This window comes from Sceloporus occidentalis, unplaced genomic scaffold (genome assembly GCF_023333645.1).
Source record: "Sceloporus occidentalis isolate IW3139 unplaced genomic scaffold, rSceOcc1.0.p SCAF_5, whole genome shotgun sequence".
Taxonomy (NCBI): Eukaryota; Metazoa; Chordata; class Lepidosauria; order Squamata; family Phrynosomatidae; genus Sceloporus; species Sceloporus occidentalis.
Window position 1 is genome coordinate 133,192,128 of NW_028316985.1, and position 25,990 is coordinate 133,218,117.

At 37.9% G+C, this 25,990-nt stretch overlaps 1 protein-coding gene across 8 annotated transcripts in view; it reads right to left on the reverse strand.

Moving 5' to 3' along the window:
- Positions 1-1,170: 1,170 nt before the first annotated feature.
- LOC149312843 (H(+)/Cl(-) exchange transporter 3) overlaps positions 1,171-25,990 on the reverse strand; it is a 60,125-nt gene continuing 35,305 nt past the window's right edge. For 4 of the 8 annotated variants that reach the window (XM_089525496.1, XM_089525498.1, XM_089525500.1 and 1 more), the window contains exons 5-14: positions 23,665-23,852; positions 21,834-21,956; positions 20,772-20,978; positions 19,213-19,293; positions 17,404-17,949; positions 14,961-15,147; positions 13,213-13,611; positions 12,361-12,577; positions 8,691-8,766; positions 1,171-7,292 (exon numbers count right to left, since the gene is read on the reverse strand). In XM_089525496.1, the coding sequence (XP_089381622.1) occupies positions 7,134-7,292; positions 8,691-8,766; positions 12,361-12,577; positions 13,213-13,611; positions 14,961-15,147; positions 17,404-17,949; positions 19,213-19,293; positions 20,772-20,978; positions 21,834-21,956; positions 23,665-23,852 (2,183 nt within the window). In that variant the 3' untranslated portion in view covers positions 1,171-7,133. Of the gene's footprint in view, positions 7,293-8,690; positions 8,767-12,360; positions 12,578-13,212; positions 13,612-14,960; positions 15,148-17,403; positions 17,950-19,212; positions 19,294-20,771; positions 20,979-21,833; positions 21,957-23,664; positions 23,853-25,416; positions 25,511-25,990 lie in introns of those variants that run through there. The other 4 variants (XM_089525503.1, XM_089525495.1, XM_089525501.1 and 1 more) reach the window with 4 other exon arrangements.

Here is a 25,990-nt window from a genome sequence, read left to right on the forward strand (position 1 = left end):
TAAACAGAGAGTCTGTGAACATCTAGAAGGCAATGCCATAATCACAAAAAGTCAACATGGGTTTCAGAGAAACGAGTCATGCCAGACAAATCTAATCTCTTTCTTTGATAAAATTACCAGCTTGGAAGGGAATGCTGTGGATATAGTATATCTTGATTTCAGTAAGGCCTTTGACAAGGTTTCTCATGACATTCTTGCAAACAAGCTTGTAAAATGTGGGCTAGACAAAGGAACTGTTAAATGGATCTGTAATTGGTTGACCGGCCGAACCCAAAGGGTGCTCAACAATGGCTCCTTTTCATCCTGGAGAGAAGTGACCAGTGGGGTCCCACAGGGCTCTGTCCTGGGCCCAGTGCTATTCAACATCTTTATCAATGACCTGGATGACAGAATTGGGAGCATACTTATCAAATTTGCAGATGACACCAAATTAGGGGGAATAGCTAATACCCCAGAGGACAGGATCAAGATTCAAAATGACCTGAACAGACTAGAAAGCTGGGCCAAAGCTAACAAAATGAAATTCAACACAGAGAAATGTAAGGTATTGCACTTAGGGCGGAAAAATTAAATGCACAGATATAGGATGGGTGACACCTGGCTGAAAGAAACTACGTGTGAAAGGGATCTAGGAGTCCAAGTAGACCACAAGTTGAACATGAGTGAACAGTGTGATGCGGCAGCTAAAAAGGCCAATGCTATTTTAGGCTACATCAATAGAAATATAGTGTCTAGATCAAGAGAAGTAATAGTGCCACTGTATTCTGCTTTGGTCAGGCCCCACCTAGAATATTGTGTCCAGTTCTGGGCACCACAATTCAAAAAGGACATTGAGAAACTGGAGTGTGTCCAAAGGAGGGCGACAAAAATGGTGAAGGGTCTGGAAACCATGCCCTATGAGGAACGACTTAGGGAGCTGGGGATGTTTAGCCTGGAGAAAAGAAGGTTAAGAGGTGATATGATAGCCCTGTTTAAATATTTGAAAGGATGTCATATTGAGGAGGGAGCAAGCTTGTTTTCTGCTGCTCCAGAGAACAGGACCCGGAATAATGGATGCAAGCTACAGGAAAAGAGATTCCACCTGAACATTAGGAGGAACTTCCTGACAGTAAGGGCTGTTCGACAGTGGAACGCACTTCCTCGGAAGGTGATAGTCTCTCCTTCCTTGGAGGTCTTTAAACAGAGGCTGGATGGCCATCTGTCGGGGATGCTTTGATCTGGATTTCCTGCATGGCAGGGGGTTGGACTGGATGGCCCTTGCGGTCTCTTTCAGCTGTATGATTCAATGATTCTAAGTACATTTCTATACCGCTTATCAGTGCACTTAAGCACTCCCTAAGCGGTTTACAAAGTGTAAGCTAATTGCCCCCAACAAGCTGAGTATTCATTTTAGCAATCTCGGAGGCCTGTAAGCTTGAGTTGAGCTTGAGCCCTTTTGCTGATATTGAACTCGCAACCTTATGGTTTGTGAGTGGCTGCAGTACAGACATTTAACCACTGCACCACCAGGGCTCACCCACATGCTTGCTAAAACATTTTCTTAAATCCTTTGCAATATAAGGTTGTTTGTCAGATCATATAAACATAGGCTGCTGAATCCAAAAAGTTTTTAAGTGGCTGCTATGAGACACTCCTATTTGTGTTCATATTTCACTGATACATCTTTCCTATTCAGGGCAGATATTGTCGTATGTAATGGATAGTTAAGATCTATTTTATTGTTATTATGACTTTCTTTCTATATGTATGCCTCACTGGGTATTAATGTATATACTCATGTATAAATCTAGAAATTGTGACCGAAAAAGCCTGGGTTGACTTATCCACAGGTCAATATAAGTACTGAACCTCCCACTGCAGTAGGAAGCTGGCTTTAAGGAGCTCTTGCAGCATGTAAATGCCATGCCGCCAGAGTGCCCAGAAGCCAGCCCACATGTGGACAGAGCCCAGCTTGAAGCCAGCTTCTGGGTGTCTTGTGGGCATGTGCTGTTTGCTTTTTATGCCGCTGTTTCACTCCATGAATGCTACAGCATTTTTATTTTTGTACATTTTGAGACTGCCCACTATGCAAAGTTTTATGAACACTACATATAAATTTAAAAGCCTAAGATACAAAATAAATGTTAAAGGCCATTATCTCTGTAGCAGTGTTAATTTGAAGCTCCTTCCAGATTTTCACCCAGTAGCAATCCAAACTTCAAGATACAAATGCTGTGCAAGTGCTTTGCTAAGTTAACAGTGTTGCCAACAAGCCTCGAAGATATTTCTCTGAATGTTTTTCCAAAATCCCCAGAATTCCCCAATATTTACCAGAATATTCCGTCAAAATCCCTGGAAAAAATTAATTACATTCCTCAGAATCCAGGGAATTCCCTGGAAATTGGCACCGCTGTAAGTTAAAACTGCACTTACAGCAAAAAAAAAAAGGTGTTGGGTTTTGTCCAATAATGTCTTGACAGAATGGATACCATTGGAGGATCAAATTTACTATCTGCTCCAGAACAGACGTAGGGAATAGAAATTTCCCTTTACATAACATTTAGTCCAGATTGTAACCTCAGGTATTTTAGATGTAGATTTATTGACGTTAGAACCTGAATGGAATGAGTGTTGATACAGAGCCCATGCTTTGAAAATTAAAAGGTATTAATATTCGGGTATTAAGAAGAACTCTGTTGTTCCGGACAGCCGACTAGATATTAAAGTCAATTTCAAGGACAATGTGTATGACAATGGTACCACAATCAAATGTAATGGTTATGCAGTTGAAAATCTAATAGCATCATAACTAGCAGAATGCCAGCCTATTTTTGATGGAAGGCTGATGATGCACAGTGAAATCTCATGCTGCTGCAACATTTCCGAACAACAGTGGTACAAAAGATTCAGGAAGTACATTTAATGCAAATGAGCACACAGGCCTGTGGGGACTTTATTACACTCCCTGCATGGCAATGTTTCCTGTACTGGTCTTGGTCAGTCCTGCCCCTTTGTGAGGAAGGAATCGACAGATTTCCCAATGTAAGAAAGGGGTGGTTAATTTGGGGCAACCTTCCTGTCTCCTTAAGTACTATTTCCACTTTTCAGGGGACTCACCTGTATTGGGGTAAAAAAGAAATTGGTGAAAATTGCCAACCCAAGTTCATTAAAACCTTTCAGCACAACTCTAGATCTAATCCTGTTGTGTGCCTTCTTGCAAACTTATGATGACCCAAAAGTGAACCTATCATGGAAGTTTCTTGGCAAGATTTGTTGAGGGGCTTTGCCTTTACCTTCCTCTGAGGCTGAGAGTGTGTGATTTGCTCAGTGTCACCCAGTGGGTTTCCATGCTCAAGCAGGGATTCAAACTCTTTCCAAGTCATAGTCCAACGCTCAGTCATTACACTATATTGTCTCTCTGTTCTAATAAGTACTACTATTTATTTTTCATATGTATACATATGCATAATTACAGCAGTTTGACCCCATTTTAACTGTCATGGCTGCATCTTATGGAATGCTGGAAGTTGTTTGCTGTGGTAGAATTCTCCAGTACATTTCCCTGGACTATGGCAGCATACGCACTCCAGAAGTAATGCAGTTTGACACCACTTTAACTAGCATGGCTCAATGCTATGGAATTCTGAGATCTGGTGCCACAACAAACTATACATCCCTGGATCCCATAGCACAGAACCATAATAGTTAAAGCAGTGTTGAACTGCTTGAACTGCATTAATTCTGGAGTGCAGGTGTACAGATAAAGGTCTCTGGCACAGAATTCTAAGTACTTTATGAAAATACAAACTCCAGGAATGGATAGGATGCAGCCACGGTAGGTAAAGTGGCATCAAAATGCTGTAATTGTATAGTGTGGCTCAATCTCAGCTCTCACTGATGTTTCCACTTCATTCATTAACTGAATAAATGCAAGAGATGTGTAAAGTTGTTCTGTAACATTTAATCAGTTCTATCATTTTTCATAGGATCTTCCAGGGGTGTATGGGTGAGTGTGTGTGTGTGTGCACGCACGCACAAGAGGGGAATACATTAAATTTATATACCCTGTGACAACATACAGCAATGAAAAAGTGAAACCAAAATGGTCATATAGAATTTTTAATGTTTCCTAATGGAATCATCACAGTAAGAGGATTTTATTTTACTGTAATGATATGCAACGCTACCACACTAGTATAAATAAAAAACATTGAGATCAATGTTTAATACAGTTCTAGGAAATATCACAGATTAACAAACTATGCAATCTTCATGAACCACCAACTAAACTGTTACAAATAAAAAAAGATGCTGACATCCCCCCAAACACCAGATCCTGCCCCAGCCTGAGTAAGGCGCTGCAAATTTTTACATTATTATTAGTAAACCCTTTTTGTTGAGCAGTACAGGCACACTTACTTTAGTTTCAGAATCTCTAACGCGTCATGATGTGTCAGTGTACGGGAAACTGATCAGGTAAAAAGAGCAAACAAAATGCATTAGATCAGCACAATATAGATATGAAGTTCTAAATGTGAAGATCTAACATTTAAATAAGACACATCAAGGGCATGAACTAGTATTTTTCATTTCATGCTATGAAGTGCAGTCAGGATTCTGCATTTATACAACACACATAAAGTGAGTGTCTTAAAACTTAAGTGGTTGCAGGGGAGTTTCAAAGCTTTAAGAATTAGAAGGTGGGGCTCAGGGAAATATTTGGTTTAAAGATGCACATGATTAGAGCCAAAGTCAGATGAATTGTACACACACCTGGCCCAAAGCCAATTATTTTCAGTTTCAAGTCGTGTTGGAGGGACGAAAACAAACTGTCTCTGCATGATCTATACAGAGGCCAAATTATCTTCGCTCATCATTACTGAATTACATAAAAGGCTCCAAACAAAGTTATTCCAGTTTTATACCCAAGCAGCAAAAAAGGAAATGTGGGTGGGTGGGTTTGTACATTATTAATTTTAATGAGGGAGCTATTTTCCATCAATGGAAAGGATATCCAAACCAAATTGGTTTGAATCCAAATCAATGTCAGACTGAAAAGAGTTTCTCAAGAAACTGTTGGATTCAAGGCAAAAAAGTGTAACCACACTGTGAAGTTAGGAGCTAGCGAGAAACATCTCAAGATTTATGAAGACGTATTGTGTAAACAATGGACAGTGTTAAAAACTAGTAATTGAGCCAGTTAGTAAAGCACTTGTTGATTTCTTTCGGGTATTTGGGTATCAAGAACTTTAAAGAAAGGAGGACATTAACTTACTCTGGCAAGATGCTGTAGATCTGTGTCAAGAACACAAATGCATGCAAGCAGGGCTTCTGGTTCTTTTTTGCCTCCTTGACAGCAGCTTCCTTTGCTGCCTGGGCAACAGCTTTTGAGATTCCAGTTTTAAAATGGTTTTATCAAATGAGGTAGGGGCCACTGAGCAAGTGTAAAGAGTCAGAAGCCACATTATGCATGCCGAGGTTTTCATGCTGCCCTGTCTTTCCAAATGCACACAATAAAATACCTGAATAGTTGCCATTAATACCTGTTGTGTTAGATGATGTGGGCTTTGGGATGCCCAAATTTCAATTTTTTTCATTACTTTTTGTTTTATCATAATCAATAATATCTTAATCAATCCCTCTTAAGTCTTTATGGGAGTGCTCTGACTCAAAATAAAGAATTTATAATTGGGATCAAAGCATATAACAAAATGTTCCAGTTATAAAGAACTCCCTGCTTGTATATACTGCAGAGGAGGTTTAAACCTTACACATCTTTTCAAGTAATAAGAGATTTGAACTACAACTGAGTTATCTCTTCAGCTGCTACATTTCAAAATTCCTGTAAATTTAAAGACAAAACTTATGCCTGTAACTTAAATATTGTTATTGTTTAAATATTGCAATATTTACAAATACTGAGTGTCTTAATATTCCAGTTATTTGATTAAAAACAAACAGTAATTTTAAGATTTATGGCAATCAAGTGTTGACTGGGTTAGAAAGAAATACTTAAACCCTTCCTCTGTTGCCAAGCTGCTGCTTAGCACATCTTTGCTAATAAAGAATTTTTAGTGTATAAAAATCATGTTACAAAGGTAAAAGTAACTAATCTGCATTTAGTATATTTTAGTCCATAAAAATATAAATAAAATCATGGTAAGATATCTATGTATATCTAGTGCAAATTATGATTTTAAAAATTTCAATCTTTTTTGTAAGAATGGGAAACATAATGTGATGGATCTTAATGGGGGAACAATCTTCAGTGTTTCAGCATGCAGTTGTTATCAGATACACATTTATATCAAACTGTTCCTGTTCTTAGTAGAATAGCAGTATCTTCCTTACACTGCACAACATTGGTACATATATACCTTAGTGTTTTTAATAATACAAAAAATTGCATAAGCCCAGGTCACATTATTATCTTGCAAGGGAAACATTCTTCTTGAGACACATTTTGGCTGTTTATATTGCAGCTGACAAAATGCAGGATTTCTTAACATGCTTCACCCAAGTTATTTTACCTGCACAATCTGTTTGCTGCAGGAGATCTAAACTGCCACAAGAATTTCATGATAAACAAGCTCTAGGTTTAAATGGCACAAGAAACAATTCCGTCTTGTGATCAAACTTAGCAGGTCACCGTACATCTCAATATGAGAAACTACCATTTCAAAAGGACACACCAATTGCGAAAAGGCTGTTACAGCTCAGGAGAGAGAAAGAGAGGAAATAAAAAAAATCTTCTGGAATGTAAAGAGATGATGTGGAATACAGCTATGCATTTCACGAGTCAACACAACAACTGTCTATGGTAAAAAGAGCAAAATATTCCAGTCTTCAAAAGATGGCTCAATTCAAAACAATCCCTCCAGAACAGGGATTAACCACCACTTTCTTCAATGGTAAAACAACAGGTTAAGGACTGGATCCTTCTGTCTTCTAACATAACTTCCCATTGCACTATCATGGCAGATCTACCAATTTAGAACACATCCAGTGCAGGAATGCAGAACTTTGCTCTCTCTCCACTTTGGGAGTGTGAGGAACATCCTTTCCCCACCTTTTCTTAAGCCACCTCCTGAAATCCAGTCGCACACTTCTCCTTAAGTCCAGTTTTCCTTCCCATTGCAAAGCAATGCCCTGTGTTAAAGTGTTGTGCTATTCAACAAATGAACCTCCTCTTCATTTTCCTCTCTCTCCTCAGTTATTGGGTTCAGTTGAACATTATTGATGTGGGGTCTTGGTTTGCCGTCTGGGCCATATGACGGAGGATATCTTTTTTTGTTATGATGCCAAGGAGGCGCCTGAAAAGAGACACACAAAAAAAGGAGAATTAAATGAAGGAACAACAAAAACAACAAAAACCCATCAAGTCAAGCTAATCTGTAGCCAAATCCTTTTTGTCAACAGGAGCAGAACACAATAAAGCCTAATTTTCTTATTACAAGAAAAACATTTTATTGTCATCAAAGCAACCATCATTTTGTTAAAAAATGACAGCAGTATTGTGATATTAAGAAAAGTCAGTAAACTGATTCATTGTAAACAAGCCAAGCCTCAACCCACTTAGGGTTTTATCTTTCATTATCATATGCCAACAAAATAGTAACAAAGCAGGGTGCAGTGGGGGTGAATAAGAGATATTGATCCCATTAACAAAGGAAAATATGGTTGAATCTAGCCAAACTCAAAATTCTTTAACAGTTCAATTCTGAGGTGCTGTTCAGCATAACCCCATTGGTTTCATAAGAGCACATGCAGCTAGGTTTATAGAAAAGATGATCACAGATTAAACTGTTTTAACTGGGACTGATTGGGGAAAAGTAAGAAACAATATATTTAGACTTTCCCCCAGATTTAGAAACGGTGCTCTTATGATCAAGATCTTACACTACAGTACACTAAGGAGCAAAGCTGTCCTATAAGATATTATCACAGGAGAGGCAGAAAGAAATAATGAGCTTCTGACCTTGTTATTCTGGTTAGTAGTTTTGACTGTAACTTTCTCTTAAAGAGGATGCATGAAACATTTGTGAAGTATTAGAATAATATGCAAGTTCAATTAGCATGTAAGCAGTTAAACTTGGAAGGCGGGTTTTAATAGCAACTACTGCACAGCAGCAACCAGAATCTGTGGCAGGGAATATATCAAAAGGACCGACAATGGATGATAGTATCACAGATTATAATATTAATTAGGAAATAAAAGTTATTTCCAGCAATCACTTCAGACAAGTGACTGTGCAACTGACCAGGAAACTAAAGTAGTAGATTTAATGCTATAATATCTTCTGATTTAGATGTCAAAACTAAAATGAGGTTTTCATGTTAAATTGTAACGGTTTAAAATGGCAACCCCAAATGCACAGCACTTTAGCACAAATGTATTTTATATAATTTCACAAAACGTGTGAGAAAAAAAGCCCAGATATACTCTTATATATTTGGGAATAGGAGGAATTCTCTCTTTAAAATCTCTGTCTACTTGCTCTCATAACATTCTCTTTTAATTGTGTCTTCATTTAGTGTATTTTCAACAATGACATTTTGTTCATCTTTCAAATTCAAACTGTATTCTAATATAACCTCATATATGTCGGGATGTTGTTGTTCAGATATTGTAAGAACACTGAACAATTCACAAGTTTCATGCTTCCTGATGTCTAAATTGTCTAAGGAGGAGATCTGATATATCTAATCACCAAGGGTTCGACGTGCTGCTTTAGTTGCTCGAGATGCTCTAATATGTTCTTCTTTGTGATGATCCCCAAGACAATCCTGAAACAGATCATGTTATGCTAATAACTGTGTGTGAAATCAAACCAAAAGAAAAAGAAAAAAAGAGCTCCAATCATAATGAGAGAAATTTAGCGGGGGAAAGTAAAATGAAAACAGACTGAAGAAATGCAAATAATGAAAAGGTCAACTGAAAATGATTTAAGAGTAAGCATCTCTTTCTTAAAGATATAAAATCTACCATGTTGGCTTAAAATACATATTAAATTTAGAACAGAAAAGGGAAACAAACATATCTCTATATTCCCTTCTGCTAATTAAATATGAGATGTAAGAACAAGTGTAACTTTTACTCTTAGAAATGTGAATTTTAGATTTTTACAAACATCAGGTCTCCATTTTTAGCCTCTCTCTGTTTCACTTTTAATCATATTTAAAGTCCTTAAGCACTTTCTATATGAACACAGCTCCCCACACCCCATCCAGCCTTGATTCTGTCTCTGAATAATCTGGATTCTGCATTTAAAATATGCTTATCAAACCCATAATGCTTAACTTTGGTTTATTTTTTAAAAAATAAGGATGGGTGAAGAGAAGTTAGAAAATTGCAGAGTAGGTTATAAATGCCTTATAGGAACCGATCCAGGGAAAGAAGGAAACTGCGGATGGGCAAGGAATTATACAAGGTGCCAACATCTTGCTCCCCCTGCTTAGTTTCTTCTAGATGTTTTAGGAAAACCTGTAGCCATACCAGTTTTGTATCGGCAATCTTTGTCAATCATCAATAAGCCATAAGAGCTTAAAACTTTGAGGAAAATGAAAGCTAAAATCCTCAGGATGTCACATGCTATATTAGAAACTAATATGTAAAACCATTTCATGAAACACTGAATTTATACAGTCTCAATAAAAAGCACCCCAAAAAAAGTTTGCAAAATTCCCTAAAGTCAGACTGCAGAAATAAGGAAGTGCTTTCCTTTTCTAATTTGCAAACAATTTTAAAGCCCAGAAATTAACAAATATTTTCTTGACCTGCTTTTAGAAAAATACTCTTCAAATGGTATGAGTTATTAACCACATGTCCCAGAGATTACCATCTCTTTCCTATAATGGCATCTTAAGAGATGATGGGCTAAACCCAACATTAGTACCATTTAGGGCAGACATGACTAGAGTTTAGTAACAACTAATATTCATTTCAATGGGCCTATCCCAAATTGGATTTAGTCTGGAATTAGCCTGAAAACTAACTAAATGCATAGCACTTTCTAAATGATATTGCTTATATGTGGGTCTGCCTCTAAAATTAACAAGTGCAATGATAACTGACTATCTTCAATCTTTCCACATAGCCATAAGAGCTTGAAGCTTTGAGGAAAACGTTATCATAAAATAAAGTTATCAAATGCAAAGAAACAACAGCAAGCTTAAGCAAGAAAACAAGCATGGAAATACAGACCAGCTGATTAACAAAGCAAGCATTTTTCTTCTAAGAGGTTTCATAAGAATGAATTAAGCAATCTATCATTGCAATAAACTTTCTAATATATCCATGTTCTTTCTAAAATACCAGATAAGTTCTATTGTTATGTATCTTATTCTACTGTAGCTCCACTACTGTGTGTGTGCCTTCAAGTTGCCTTTCAACTTATGGCAACTACTTGAATTTCATAGGGTTTTCTGAGGCAAGGAGTACTCAGAGGTGGTTTTACAATAGCATAAATTCAATTATTATTCCAACCACAGAGGATTCACTGAATCAATTACTGATTCAATGGGTTTGCTCTAGTAGGGACTAACTATTGGATAGAGGTGCTTTAAGTGATAAATAACAAATTTGATGTCTCATGAGAAAAAATTACATTCTAGAATCCTACACCATATTCAATACTCACTGTATTTAGAAGCTGGCTTTTTTAAATAAAGCAGATAAGATATATTGCAGTTTGACTTTGTTTGGAGAAAAAAAGCCAGTCAAATAATTTCACATGAAATACCCAACAAAGCAACAATGTCATGCATAATACTACTAGCATTTAACAGTTTAACTGTGATATTTTTTTCTTTACACTCTAAATGAAGCACTGTATTTGAGTAATTTCCTACAAGAAGATATAGGGATGACATATCCCTAAATTCTTTTCTTTTTTGGTCTCTAAATTCTAATGTGCAATCTCAGTCTCAAATCATAAATAATTTACAAAGAAAAATAGATGTCTTTATCATTGTTATTTCTGTCATATTCATGCACATAGTTCACATGGAAGTTTCCAGGTTCAGTTCCCTGCATTTCCAGACAGGACTGAGAAAATCTGTTTGAAGCTCTAGAAATCCGGTGCCAGTCAGTGTGAACAATACTGACAGATGCATCTGTGGTCTGATCCAGTACACAAGAGTTTCCTGTATGTCGCTTGCATGTGTCATATGAGAAGTGGGAACACATGCAAATACATCTCCAATTCTATGAGGAAGTAGTTTCTGTTTTGGAGTGCTCCCACTTCACAGAAGCTGAACTGCAAAGTCCCACAAGCCCCATCTTTTAAATTGCATTCTGCTCTCATGAATATGTCACTTCTATGAGAAGACTAGAGTGCCACAAAGTAATACCTGCCAAGCTGAACCAGCTCTGGAGTACAACTGATTCACAGATCAAGTTGAGGATGCTCATGAATTTCAACCTTATGATGTAAAACAGAAGCAGGGCAATGCTATTGGCAGGAAGTTAAACTAGATGTTACAGATGTGAAGGGGAAAGTCAACAGGGAGTTTCTGCTTTTAGGAGAAGCTCTATCTACCTTGTAACATTTAGTTCCTCACTCACTCATCAGTGTCCACATAATGGTATGCAATTAACTAATGAGAATAAAACTCTTCAAAAAAGGAAAGACGAAGAAAAAAGCCAGGTACAAAACTTGTGTGTACCTTCATTCTTGGGAGGAAGCCCAGCGACAGAGCAAAAGAAGAGGCAAATGAATGCCCTTCCCGGGTGACACCTGGTGTGGAAGGTGACACCCCAGCTAGTGAAGCTATTGGGTTTAATGGAAGCTGCAATCCAACAACATCAGGAGGCATGTGTTTTGCCCATGCTCTAAAGACATTTTATACACAAGTACCCCCTGAAATCATATAGGAGGGGGCACTACACATCAGTATCTCCAAGAAAAATACAGAGATAATGAGAAATGGGGCAGTTAGTTGTATGGATACTTTTACTTTAAACATTGGATATTTAATCCACTCCATATGATGTCTGTAGATATTTGACTAATATAAAGAAATGCTAATTCTTAATATAGCTGGAATTGTTATTATGAGGAAAAACAAAGAGAGGAAAATATATTTTAATAAAACAAAATTTCCAAAGATAATTCCTAATACTTATTTGAAATTAGGCTACAAGAAATTGACCTGGTGGGAAGTCCACAAAGGGCTATGTTCTCACAGAAAAATAAACCTATGTTTGGGGAGAAGAAGTATAAAAACAGGGGGACTTCTAGTCAACACCCTACTGTGCTGTGGCTGTGGCCTCATGTTTAATACTTTTATCAAGCTTTAGGATGCTAGATTTTTGAAGTAATTGCTAAACAAAAGAAAATAAGCAAACATTCTCAAATAGTTTTTCATCTTTGGACTCACCCATTGTGTGTTACAAGGCACTGCCTTAGGCCAAGTTTGCGGAAAATATCCACCACTATCTCCATTGGTGTGTGATCTGTTACAGTAAAAGGGCTCATGTCAAGAATGCTTCTAAGCTTCAAGGGTCGAGGGCTTTCTGCAGGAAGTGAAGGAGTATGCTGGGCAAAACAGACCCTGGAACTACCAACAATGCCTTCTTGCTTCTTTCTGGCACTTTCTGTAGTCAAGACAAGGAAAAGAATAAGTAAAGGAATATGACTCACAGTGTACTGTACATTCAAGCCACTTCTTAATTTTAAGAAAAGGACTTACATGATTTTATCACTCCAAACATTAATTTTCTCTTTTAGAAAGAGTATGCTGATTTTAGAAACACCCTCATCATCTTTGTGGTCTGCTTTCAAACTTAGTCTCTAAAGCAGTTTATCATGAAATACTAAAAATAAGTATCCAATTTAAAAATCACCTTATAAATACTAATTAACAGAATATATATTAAACATCAAACCAGAAGCAAGTATGAAATCTATTAAAGTTAATTTGAAAAACCTTCTAAAAGAGAAATGACTTTTTGTTCCCATAAAGGAAGATGAATTACACTGCTCCAGTTAAAGTGCAAAAAAGGCTCATCATACGTCTCAATTTTATGAGGAAATGAGAAACACAAATACAAAAACAACCTATAAAATAGGTGAGGCCACATCTGCTTTTCAAATACCATGTCCCTAGCATCACATTCATGTAATGCTTAAGATTCTTTGCTATTCTTTACTTTCAAAAACATTAGCATAAAGACAAAGACACAGATTCTCAGAATACTAAAAACAAACAAACATACAAACAAAAACTTACCTATTGCAATAGTCAAATCTCTCCTCAAAGCAAATCCCACTAGCCTTTGGGACTCTTTTGACATAATAACAGGGAAACCATTATAGCTTGTTTCATTTATCAAATTTTCTATATCATCCACTGTCATGTTATCTTGTGTTAGTACTGCCAGGGGTGCTTCGTTTCTTCGAGGTCTCATGACATCAGCGGCCAGTGTTGTGTGAGTAAATTCTTCCTTGGCATCCAAGAATGGATATCCATTCAGACGAATGTGGGCTTCATAGATACCTTCTCTGCCAAAAGCATCTCCTACCCACTTGCTTGTCATTACTGCAGCCATAAGTGGCACAATGTATTCCAGTCCACCTGTTAACTCAAAGACAATAACCACCAGAGATACTGTCATCCTTGTCACACCACCTGAAAGACAAAGGAATGTATGCTTATCAGTATGTTCTTGTGAAGAACGGGTAAATGTGGTGTTCTCTGGTTATTGAGATATAGCCAGATAATAAACCAATCAGCACAAGCCTTTATCATAACAATGGGAGGAGAAAAAGTTTAATACTAATAAATGGAATAATAAAATGAGTTCCAAAAAATTAAATGGATTTTTTTAATTGCTGGATGTAGACAATCCTAAAACCATAATTATGTTACAATCCTATACACATTTGTCAAGTGTTCTCATGAATGTCCAAAGCACTTTCTTTTAGCAAAAGTGTATAGGATTGCACTTAAGTCTCAATGCAGGGAATACCTGGATATATGTTTACATTATACGGTATTCAAAAAGCAGTGCTAACAGCATAAGAAGCAACGATGTCTGTGAATACAAACCAGCTTCCTTTGTATCAGTACTAATCCCAATTCATACTAAATCCCCTCTAAGCCATGTCATATTTAAAACAGATCCATAGATGTGGGCATAGATTATGGGGAAAAAATACAAAACAAAAAACCAGAACGATTCATCACTGCATGTACATACGGTAAGTGCACTGTCACTGTGGCTTTAGTCATTACACCTTTTCAATAATGTAGCAGTCCACCCTTATCCACAATTTTGCTTTCAGTAGTTCAAGTTACCTGTGGTCAGCAACAGTTTGAAAATATTACAGAACGAATTGTCCCCGCCCCCATGGTTTTGCTCTGCATGGTTTCAGTTGTTGTTGTTGTTGTTGTTAGCTGCCCTCGAGTCGGTTCCAACTCATGGCAACTTTATGGATAAGATATCTCCAAGAATCCCTATCTTCCACTGCCTTGCCCAGATCCTGGAAGCCCTTGCCCATTACCCGCCTGATCGAATCTATCCATCTGGTTTGTGGTCTTCCTCTCTTCCTTCCACCCTCTACTTTTCCTAGCATTATAGTTTTTTATAGTGATCCTTGCCTTATCATTATGTGGCCAGAATACGATAATCTTAACTTGATCATCTTAGATTCCAAAAACAGCTTTGGTCTGATCTGTTCAAGAACCCATTTGTTTTAGTTCCAGTTAGCCACGATTAATTGAAGTTCAAAAACATTACTCGTATAGGGTTTGGTATTATCTGTGGGATAAGGCATCCACTGGGGATTTAGAATGTATCCCCCATGGATAGGGGGAGCAACAGTATTTTTTTAAAAAAAACTTTTTGTACATCCTTTCCCCACACAAGCATTGAACATCTCCATTTATTTTGTTTTTAATCCTCTACAAACATATCCATTGAAACAACTTAACAAGGAACTCATTCCTTTTAATCTGCTGTGGTATGATTTAGTTACCTAAGCATGCAGCAGCACCAACCATAGCATAGAGGCCTGGTGTTATACAGTCTGCTCCAACTTCACACCATTCCTTGAAGATAAACCAATCATGGTGATAGTAAGCAAGTTGCTCCACAGCAATCCCCACAATTCTCCCAGCTATTGCTCCAATCGCCATACTTGGTATGAATAAACCTGATGGGACCTAAGAGAAAAACATTGTAGAGGAAATCTTTAAAATATATTTGTGGAGTATTTGTCTGCATACAAGATTCTAGACCCACAGGCCCATCCAAGGTTTAGTTGAAATCCTGATTGGTTTCAGGATAGTGCCACCCTTGGTGCCAAATGCCCCTTTTCACCAATGTTGGCCTTCTGGAGGTGTTCTTGGAGTTAAAAGCACTCTGAGAAGGCTGACATCACCTTTCCTGAGACTCAGACAATCTTGCAAGTAAGCCTTTTCACAATACTTTTAGCTCCCCATCCCATCCCCCAGAAGCCAGCAGTGGAGAAACAGGCTGTTTGGAACAAGCAGCCTTCCTATTTCTGACAAGGACCACAAAAAATCTGCCTCGCTGTCTTCTTTTCTGGCCAATGGGCAACATTGGTAAACTAGCATAACAGACCATTCCACTAACATAGTGCACCAACAGGATTCTAACCTATGTGTTCCACTGCCTCTTCTCCACTTTCTCCTGATGGAAAGTTTAATTGAGAAAGTGTGAAAAACATTTCCTAGCATTCTCTCTAACCAAGGCTCCAGGAATGTCTGGGAAACACCACCTGCTTAAGGGTGGGATACACACTCAGGCCAGGCCCTGCTAAAACAGGTACAGTCCATCTGAACTTACATTTCTAGGCAGCAGAGCCTGACATATTCAGTTCAGGCAGAGAACCACTGCAGCTGGGCAGAGCTCTTTACCAAGTCAGGAGACCCAGCAACATCACTGGCACTGTCATTTAAAGCACTCAGAACAGAGATAGAGATGAGCACAACTTCTTTATAGATACACATATCTTATCTCCATTCCACCAACAGCTATCTGCCAGGGCTCCAGTAAGCTGTTCTTGCTTCATATTTTCTTTGTTATTAAACCATAACAGAGCTAGCATGTCATCGTAACAGGATTTGCCACACAGGCTTTCACAGATGGAAATAGTATTTCAACTGAAGATTTTTATTTTCAAATACCACAAAAACAAAAGCAACAACAAAACACCTGAATTTGAACTATTTTGTTAAAGACACATCTAACATTACATTAACTCTGCCCTGACTGTGCATTTTTCCATGTTCTTAGATGCTAACACCCATGATATATTCTATAATCACAAAGAAACTGTACAGAAGATAGGGCTCCTGTATCTTTAATAATCGTGTAGTCTGCATGCAAGATATAAGTTCTGAAATTCTCTACCACTAAGGCAAGAGTAGGCAACTGTTGGGGCCCCAGATATTTTGGGGCTACAATCCCATCAATCTTACCCAGCACAGTCAATAGTGAGATATTTTGAGTGGTTTTGCACAAATATCTGGAAATCCACAGTTGCAAACCTTCTGTTAAGGGTATGGGGATCCTGTTCTCTCTCTAATTTAACCACTCTAAAAACAACCCAAGATCCAAATCAGAATTAGTTGCCTAAAGGATATAATTTTAGGATTCATGGCCAATGATCATCCATTCATCTGCCAGACTTTCAAAAATCCAACATTAACTGCTTTCAAAAAATCTTATTAAACATTTTACTAAAGCCGAGAGAGATAATTCCTGCATCAACTCTTGCTATAGTTTGACAATTCATAATAGTAAATACAGTCAGAAATCAAGCTTTCCAAATAATTTATGATAAAAGAGAACACAGTAGGGATTGTTTTCCTTATTTGAAGTCTCCATCTTGAAAACTTTTGAGAAATGATTTCTGGTGAAATAATCAACAAGTCATTATTTAACATCCATAACAGAGTAACCTTGATGCCTATTTTACCAAGAGTCACATGCAGTCCATTACAAAAGAGCTGGTTAATAAGTAACAGGAAGTGAAAGCCTAAGGACATTTTTTCAACCCTAAAGAGAAGCAGAAATGGAAGCAGCATTTATTAAAACTTTATCTTCATACTGCTCTTCCCATTCTTTTAAACTGTAAGCTAGTCTTCCCCAACCGATATCCCCAGATGTCATGGACTGTAACTCCCATTATCCAAAACGGCTATCTCAGGAGACAGGTGCATACACTACATCATATCTGGAGGGTGCCAGCTCAGAGAATGGTTTAATATTCTACGTATATGCAGTGATAATGCAATTTTGTTCACGTCTACATATAGGTAGATCCCATTGAGTTCAATGGGACTTACTGCCAAGAAAGCATGTCCAGAACTGCAAGAAGAGATTTCAACAGGAACACAGAAATGGGGAGGAGAAAAGAACAATAACCAGACAAGCATTGTATGATATCTTACCTTGATGCCAAAGGTGAAAACTGTCATTATAATCTTAAATATAAGGGCTAAGCACAGCTGCCATATAGCTGAATACACTCCAGTGCCTGCTGGACGGTCAGGAATATCATCTACTATTTTACTATTATTCATGTCATTTCTGTAATCACAAAGAGAGGAGGATTCCAAGGGGCCACAGTCTGTGAAGAGTTCTTTAATAAGCTCACTGGTGTTGACTCTGGTGTATGGATTTGGAAAAGCAATGACAGCCGTTATTGCTGCTACAATAATGACCTCCAGAACTGGGAACTTTCCAAATTTGGTTGATTTGCGTCGGCGGCACCAAGCAATGTTTGCACGAATGAAAAACGCTCCCCATAGCCCGCCAAACACACCCAGAAGAATAAATGGTAACAGTTCAAACAGGTACCATGGAGTATGGTATTCCACATAGAAAAGAACAAGCCGACTGTTACCGAAAGGATTGATTGATCTCAAAACAAAGGCAGCCACCAAAGCAGCAAAAAACGATCTCCACAAAGTTTTCAGTGGAAAATAATAACTGACCTATACAAGAAACAAAAAGAGAATGGGTTTACAGTGGAAATTTGTTTTCATTCCAGTTTACAATAGTTAAGTGAGCATTCATATTGACAAAATAAGTAATGTAACTTTTGAATGTCACTTTGCATTTTGGAACCACTAGATTGTAAAATCCCAGACTTAACTTGAAACATGAAGAAAATTATTAACATTAAGGGATTTTAAAACTAGAGCCACACTTTAATTGATTCTTTGAGTTATCAAAATCAAGAAATTTTTCAAAACCAAGCATGTCAGGCACAGTCCAAGTTTCTTCACAGTATGTCAGCTGACACATGGTCATAATACAACCAATATCTACCACATTCTAGAAAGAAGTTCAGTGCTATTACAGTACATATGAACCAAACTTTAAAAATGTGAAATAATCACATGATTATCTGCCAGATTCAGCCTAGATCTACTCAGTCCACATGCTTTCCCACAAATCTGTGTGAATTAGCCTTCAGTATTTGGATGAAATTATCACAATCAAGTTCTCACCAAATGCTGCCAGCAACATCTGAGCTTCAGGGATGAAAGTAAAAATGGAAGGATTACATGCAGAGAAAGTTCTGAGCAGCATCTAACAATTTAAGCACTATACCCATGATGCTGACTTTCTTTGAGCAAATAGAATTTATCCCTAGGTGACTAGGCAAAGAAGTTTTTATATAATCAAAGATTTTTTTCCACTGTGTCCACATGCCCAAATAATTAATAATGCTATGTTGGGCAGATGAACTAGTAATATATATTTTTTTGTTAGTAAGGTCTTGACAACTTATTTGCAATGAACTATAAACAGTGACCCTTCTTTACCAGCAGATAGCCTTTCATAGAATCATAGAGTTGGAAGAGACCGCAAGGGCCATCCAGTCCAACCCCCTGCCATGGGAGGGGGAGTGTGTTCCACTGTCGAACAGCCCTTACTGTCAGGAAGTTCTTCCTAATGTTGAGGTGGAATCTCTTTTCCTGTAGCTTTCATCCATTGTTCTGGGTCCTGTTCTCTGGAGCAGCAGAAAACATGCTTGCTCCCTCCTCAATATGACATCCCTTCAAATATTTAAACAGGGCTATCATATCACCTCTTAACCTTCTCTTCTCCAAGCTAAACATCCCCAGCCTTTCATATCTACTAAGCTGTGATAAGTTTAAATCTCCAAAATATGTGGACAGCAGAATTCAAGTGGACATGTAAGAATACAGATTTATTTTTTAAAGCATTTTTAGCATGCTTATACCTACTTCTTCTAGGCTGAAAAGGACTCCACCAATGGGGGCACCAAAGGCTACTGATACTCCAGCAGCTGAAGCAGCTGATAATACCTATAGAAAGGGTCACATAGGTTTAAGTGAGCATTGGGTTTTTTTAAATTTTAAATGAAAAAAACACATTGACAGGACATATTAATAAACACTAGGATACACAGACAACAAACTCGATAATCAGCCTCCAAAATTTAACCTCCAAAGGCCTAGTGGAACTAAGTGAAATGTTCTTAATGTATAACTTTGAAGACCATTGCCTTTTTGAAGGAAACTGAAACTGGCTAAGCATCCAAAAGTTGCAACTACCAAGACTTAATATATTTGTTTATTTGAAGTATTTCTGTATTGCTTCCCAACACACAAGGACTCCTGAGGGTATGAAAAAATAAAAAACAAAATTAAATTAAATTAAAAGACAAAAGCATTTTAAGCACATTAAAAAAACTCTTTAAAAATTCCTCAAAGCAATCTAAAAACAATCCTAGAATTCATATATACTGTAATTCAAAAGGGTATAAACAAAGAGTTAAATACTGAAGTGAACAAATGGCAGTGCTGTAAGGCTCTTGAAGCCCATGGATTGCCCTTTTTCTGGCAAAAAAGGTGAATTAATACTCCTGGAAGCTTCTAAAATGGTTGTAGTAGTCCTTTGCACTGTTTACCTCTCTCTCTCTCTCTCTCTCTCTCTCACACACACACACACACACACACGTTCATATACATTTTTCAAAACCAAAGAGGACTTATAGACGCTTCTGAGATTTTTGTGGTTTTGGCAGTCTGGGCAGGCACTGCAGGATTATAGGAGTAGCAAACTGGCCTCATTGCTACTGAAGTTGTCCATCCCTTTTATCTAAGAACAAACTGAAAATCTCTATTATCTAGTTTACACAAGGACTGTATGTATTTCAGTGAGGGGGAAACTGCCATAACAGAATCTGAGTGTCTAATTTTAGATGCACCTAAGGTTACAGTAGATGCACATGAAAGTATGGTACAACTGTCTTACTGTGTCCCAGTAAACCTTCCTGAACAGTTTCCATACAAGTTTTTTTCTGGAATAAATTTATTCCAGCAATATCAAAAGGCTAGAAACAAATGTACACTCCACTTTGTATCAATAATTGTGGGCTTTCTCTTTAAAATCAGAACAGCGTTGGTCTACACTGTGGCATAGGAATGAGGAGGTCCCCTTATACTGAGACACCTAGGCTGCTCCTGTGCTCTTGCTACTACTGCACAGTACAGCAGAAACCTAGGACCTTCATTTATATAACTAATATACTATATATGTGAGAGCACAGAACAATTCTAGATAACTTCTTGATTTATGTCAAAACAGGCACTTCCAAAATTAATCTTCTTTCATAATCCTCTATTGTTTACTATCCTGTTCTATTAGGAAAATAGAAATTATTTCTTGTTCTCCTTCCAAAAAAAATTGTTATCTTCACTGCATTAATATAAACTTGTTTCTGTTGTCATATAACTTATGAGAAATACAAATCATTTATAATTTTAAGAAGAGAACCCACCTCCCTTTTTTTGGCTTCATTTGTGCTGTACTTTGGAAAGAGGTAGGAAAAGATGTTTCCACAGCAACAGGCAACATGTACGAGAGGGCCTTCTTTTCCTAAACTCAATCCTGAGGCAACAGCCAAGACTAAAGTGATTGTTTTTATCATCAAGGTCCACTTTCCCAAGTATCCTCTAATAATGAAGCCACTCAATATAGTTTTGATCTAGAACAGAAAGGAAATAATATATTTTTAAAAGCATGCAGACGTTTCATGAACATTCTGAACAAATGTCTCAGTAAAGCTCTCAGAATTTACCCTACACATCTGACAGTACAAAGAAAGTAAATTGGTAAATTCTCAGCTGTGGTTGTTAAAAAACTATTTAGGCTGTGGGACTATATAATGCCAATTGTTTGGATTGGTAATAATGCAATTTTGTTGGATGCCTTCAAGATGTTTCTAACATACGGCAACCCTATGGGAAACCTATCACCAGATTTTCTTGGCAAGATTTGTTCAGAGGGGGTTTCCCCTTGCCTTTCACTGGGCCTGAGAGAGCGTGAGTTGCCCACAATCACCCAATGGGTTTTCATGGCTGAGAAGAGATTCAAACCCTAGTCTCCAGAGTTGTAGTCTGGCACTCAAACCACTACACCACACTGTCTCTCTAATAATGCAATACCATGATATGAATTATCATCATTATTTTTCTAATGTAGCACACCAATTCAAGCTGTCAATGTATCTAATTTAATAAAATTAAATATTAAATTCAACCAATGAAGTACACTCAAGGAACTCTTTAGTCTCTCGTTTATAGCCAGTCCTATATTACACTCTCCCATTGGGCTTTTTGGCTATTTCAACTGTGCTATGGTAAGAAAACAATTAAACACTAACAGTTTCTAGTGCTTTCTCTGGACTGTATATACAATGTACTCTAAAACTAATAAAACATATTAATCTTAACAGTGGCATAAGCAAAATGTAAGTTGTCACAACACATTATATTTACTTTAATCAATTTGTTTTGTATTTCACTGTTTACCAAGTAAAAACATATAATGTAAACTTTACCTCTGGAATCCCGGAGCCACAAGCATAAGGAGCAAACACCTTCACGAGAGACACTGCTAGGAAAGCAAAGCTCAAAGCCCAAAAAATATACATGATGTAGTTCATTATGTAGGAACCTGGTCCCTAGGGGAGAAATGATAATATAACTGTTAGCAAATATTTCAGTGAAGATTAGATTAAACTTTCAAACAAAAAGGCTGCAGTCCTGTGTGGCTCAGTGCAGCACAGCAGGCTATGCCATACCATCTCCTGTCATACTAAAGAGCTTTTGAAACCTCCCACGCAACTATTCCATGGTTTATGAGGAGCAGGCAACAACCTCGCAGCCAGATGTGGAGTGATTATAGTAGCACTGTAGTCTTCTGAGGACCCAAGTGGATCTCAGCACTGATGACATTATTTTGCATATGGATACAAGGACATAGCCAGATGCATCTGTGATCAGGCCAATTTCCCCATGAAGTAAAATGGCAGTGAAAGTGGGCTTCAGAGAGTGTTCAGTAAGACTGTGAAAGGAGGGAGTGAATCCCAAGCTCTGTAGCACCCAAAAAAGGATATACAGTGGACCCTTGTTATACGCTGGGGTTTGGTTTCAAGATCCCCCGTGTATAGCAAAATCTGTGTATGCTCAAATCCCATTAAATATAATGACATAGCAAAAATGGTGTCCCTTATACAAAATGGAAAATCACGGTTTGATATTTGAAATGTATACTTTTTTGGAGCATTTTCAAACCATGGATACTTGAATCCATGTATAAAAAATCAGTGTATAAGAAGGGCCGAATGTAAACACATGTTAGGGAAACTTACATGTGTATGTGTGCAACAGGAAACCAGCCAAACAGCTATTTTTCTTGATTTTTAAAAAAAAAACTGTTTAAAGGGTTACATGAATCAGTTATTGTCAAACCCTATGGATGAGCAGTAGTGTCAATGGTGCGTGGACTGCACTGGGAGACACCCCAGAAGAGGGAAGTGACACCTGGTATATCCCCGGCCCTTTCTGAGGCCGCGCAGCTGCTTCCCCCACCTTCTCTGGGACCGTGCGGCTGCTCCTCATCTTCTTCGGGGCTGCACGGCTGCTTCCCGGCCCTTTACAGGGCAGAGCGGCTGCTCCCTGGGGCTCTGCAGGGGCATATTTGGCCATGCACATGTGCTCCGGCAGACCTCACAAGTGAAAGCACCAGGTGACACCAACCCTAGGGATGCCACTGGATCAGCACTCTAGTCTAAGAAGTCAAATGTTATCTCCCTACACATACAACCATAAACAGCACTCAGTATGCAGAAGAGTAACAATAGAAATGAACAGAACTAATGGAAGAAGGAAAGTACCTACACAGCCACATTTTATTTTAAGGGGAAATGGAATGAAGCTGTAGATCTCCTTTAGTACAGCAAGAGCTGGACTGCTGAGTCTACTTTATAAGCCATTAAATAGGATCTAATAAATTGTGAATAGTCTTCCTCTATGATAAGGGAGGAATTTTTTTTCCAGCTCAGGGCCATATGTTTTTGCATAACACTTCTGTTATGCCAGAGGAGGGCATGGCCCAAGTGTGGAACCAAAGCAATCATCTCTCTGTCTTTCTCTTTCCCCCTGCCCCCATGTTCTCTCTTCAGCTATCCCTTTCTCATTCCACACAAGGGCAATGCAGAAAGGCATCATTTTCTTCCTTCATCGTAGAATCATTGTGGGGAAAGGAAAGGTGAGAAAGCTCGGCAAAGAAGGAGCACAGACTATTAGAATGAGGGCCAGGCTGTACTGTATCTATTTCATAGGATATGGTCAGTGAGAAACTGATTTCAATCTAAGAGCCTCACTTACTTCTGCTTGACCAATTATTAGTTCTGCCCAAGTTTTCCATAGTGGACATTTGTCTCGTTCTTCAAATGTTGTTTCGTTTGATGCCCAGCAACACTGCTCATGGTTGAACCACAGGGCACTGAGACAAATACCCTCCTTTAAATCAGTCATCCAGTCTGCAGCAATATCTATCAAGCCAGCCAATGCACCTATTGTATAAAAAGAGATAGTTCAGTACTCTCAATAACCAGAAATAAATAAAACTGTCATCAATACACACAGAACACAGTCAATATATAAGATGCTTAGAACCCTGATAGAATTCTTTCTCTTCAAAAACATTGTTCTTATCAAGATCCGTGGGCTTAGATGGACTCAAAGAAGACAATACTCATAAGATTAATGAGTAAAGAAATCAGCCAACAAAAATAATTACTTGGGCAATAGTGGCTTGTATGCCACACTTTCACACATGTTGCTTTCTGTTATTAAACAAACAAACAAAAAGATTGATGTGTAAGATATCCTAGAGTAGTGCTACTCAAAGTAGTAATCTCTGGCCCAGTGCTGGTCCCTGGCAAATTCTCAGGAAAGAAATAAACATTTATACCTGGTGGGCACAAATTTAGTGCCAGTGCCTGGCACGCTGAAAAATAATAATTGCTGGTCCCCCACTGCCCTAGACCACAGTGTATATAAAAAGAAACAGGCCCAAACAGACTGAAAGCTGGGAAAATCAATTAGGAAAAGATAATCTAAGAATTCTGAGGTGCTCTCTGTTTGTGGCTCCTCTCCAAGCCAGATCTAAATTACCATCATGCAAAGACAGGTGTGCAAGGCTACTCACTTAAGGGGCCCAACTTAGAGTAGTGGTGTCTCCACAAAATGTGATTATTGTTGTCAGAGCTGACAGCAGTAACTGGCTACTTTGGGCCTAGGTATACATAGTTAAATCCAGAGCAGTAAACAAGCAGCTCAAAGATGCCTGTGTGTGTAATTCTGGAGTACAGCCAGAGATGTATGCTGTCTTTATCAAGAGAGGCCAGCTAAAGCCAACACAATTCGACAAATCTCTTTCCAGTTCAATCCCTGGAATTTGTAGAGATTTCATTTTTCAGTTTGTGCTCGTTTCTAACAGTGTATACCTTTTGAATGAAAGTAAACAAACATGCAAATGTATGTAAAAAAAAAGTGTGTGCATTAAAATATATGGATTTAAATCCAACTGCTAGTCCAACTAAAGATGGCCCATCAGATCGATGGGATTTATATAAGTGTTGGCAAACCATTCAATGGATCTACTTAAGTTGCATTTAGGAGATAGTGATTCCCCATCACAGGCCCAAGACATATATACACACACCTATGTTTGGTTTCCAACTGCTCCTTCCACAATTTAAAGGCACTTTCCATTCACTCATGGGCATTATGCATGTGTATATTCGATTCCTGTTGATTCTTCCCCCACTTGCTCTGGCACCCTGTGATATACCATATACTATCACAGATACTACCCAGCCCTCAGCCACTGCTCTTAGAAAGGCGCAAAACATTGAGGAGAAGAATGAGGCAGCAAAGCCCCATGGTACATTCATCTTTGGATTCAAGATTCAGTTACCACTGCTATAACCCTGTGACTTAACTTTAGAGAGAAACTGAGAGAGTGTCTCTGTGTGTACCAGGGGTATGAATTGTTTCAGACCTCTGAATTCTAGCATCATAAATGATAATCAAGCTTCATGAAATCAGACATTAAATATAGTAAATAAGAACTTTTGGGAGTGATAGGATTTCAAAAGAATTGTTCAAAGGCTTAATAGTCTCTGGGGTACTGGATGTTGATCACATTTGTTTTTCTTAAATTAGATAGGGGTAAAGTCATGTCTTACAATATCAATCAAAGCCACTAAAACATCAGAAGCCACTCAGTGGAATCTAAAATGAAAAATGACACTTGTCAGTTCTGAAACAATACCAACTCTCTGTCTCTCTTTCTTAGAGAATCAGACATTTACACTCCAACCGAACAGGTTTTTCTAGGATTGGAAATGTTACATCTGAACCAGAGTATGCGCTACAAAACCTAATTACCAAACAATAAATATGGTATTCTTTACTTGTTGCTTCACCTTCTAAAAATAACAGAACTTTATGTTCAGCCTTACTTGTTCTGCTTCTAGAACAAACATTACATCCTTTACAGGAACTTAATATTTTAGTTGGCAGACAAACAAAAGAAGTCTAAGAATCAATGTAAATGTTTCATGTTCAAATGCATTTACGCTCAGGTAATCCATGAAAACTTTGTTTTAAAAACAAAAAAGACCACTGTATTCAGGAGGAAACT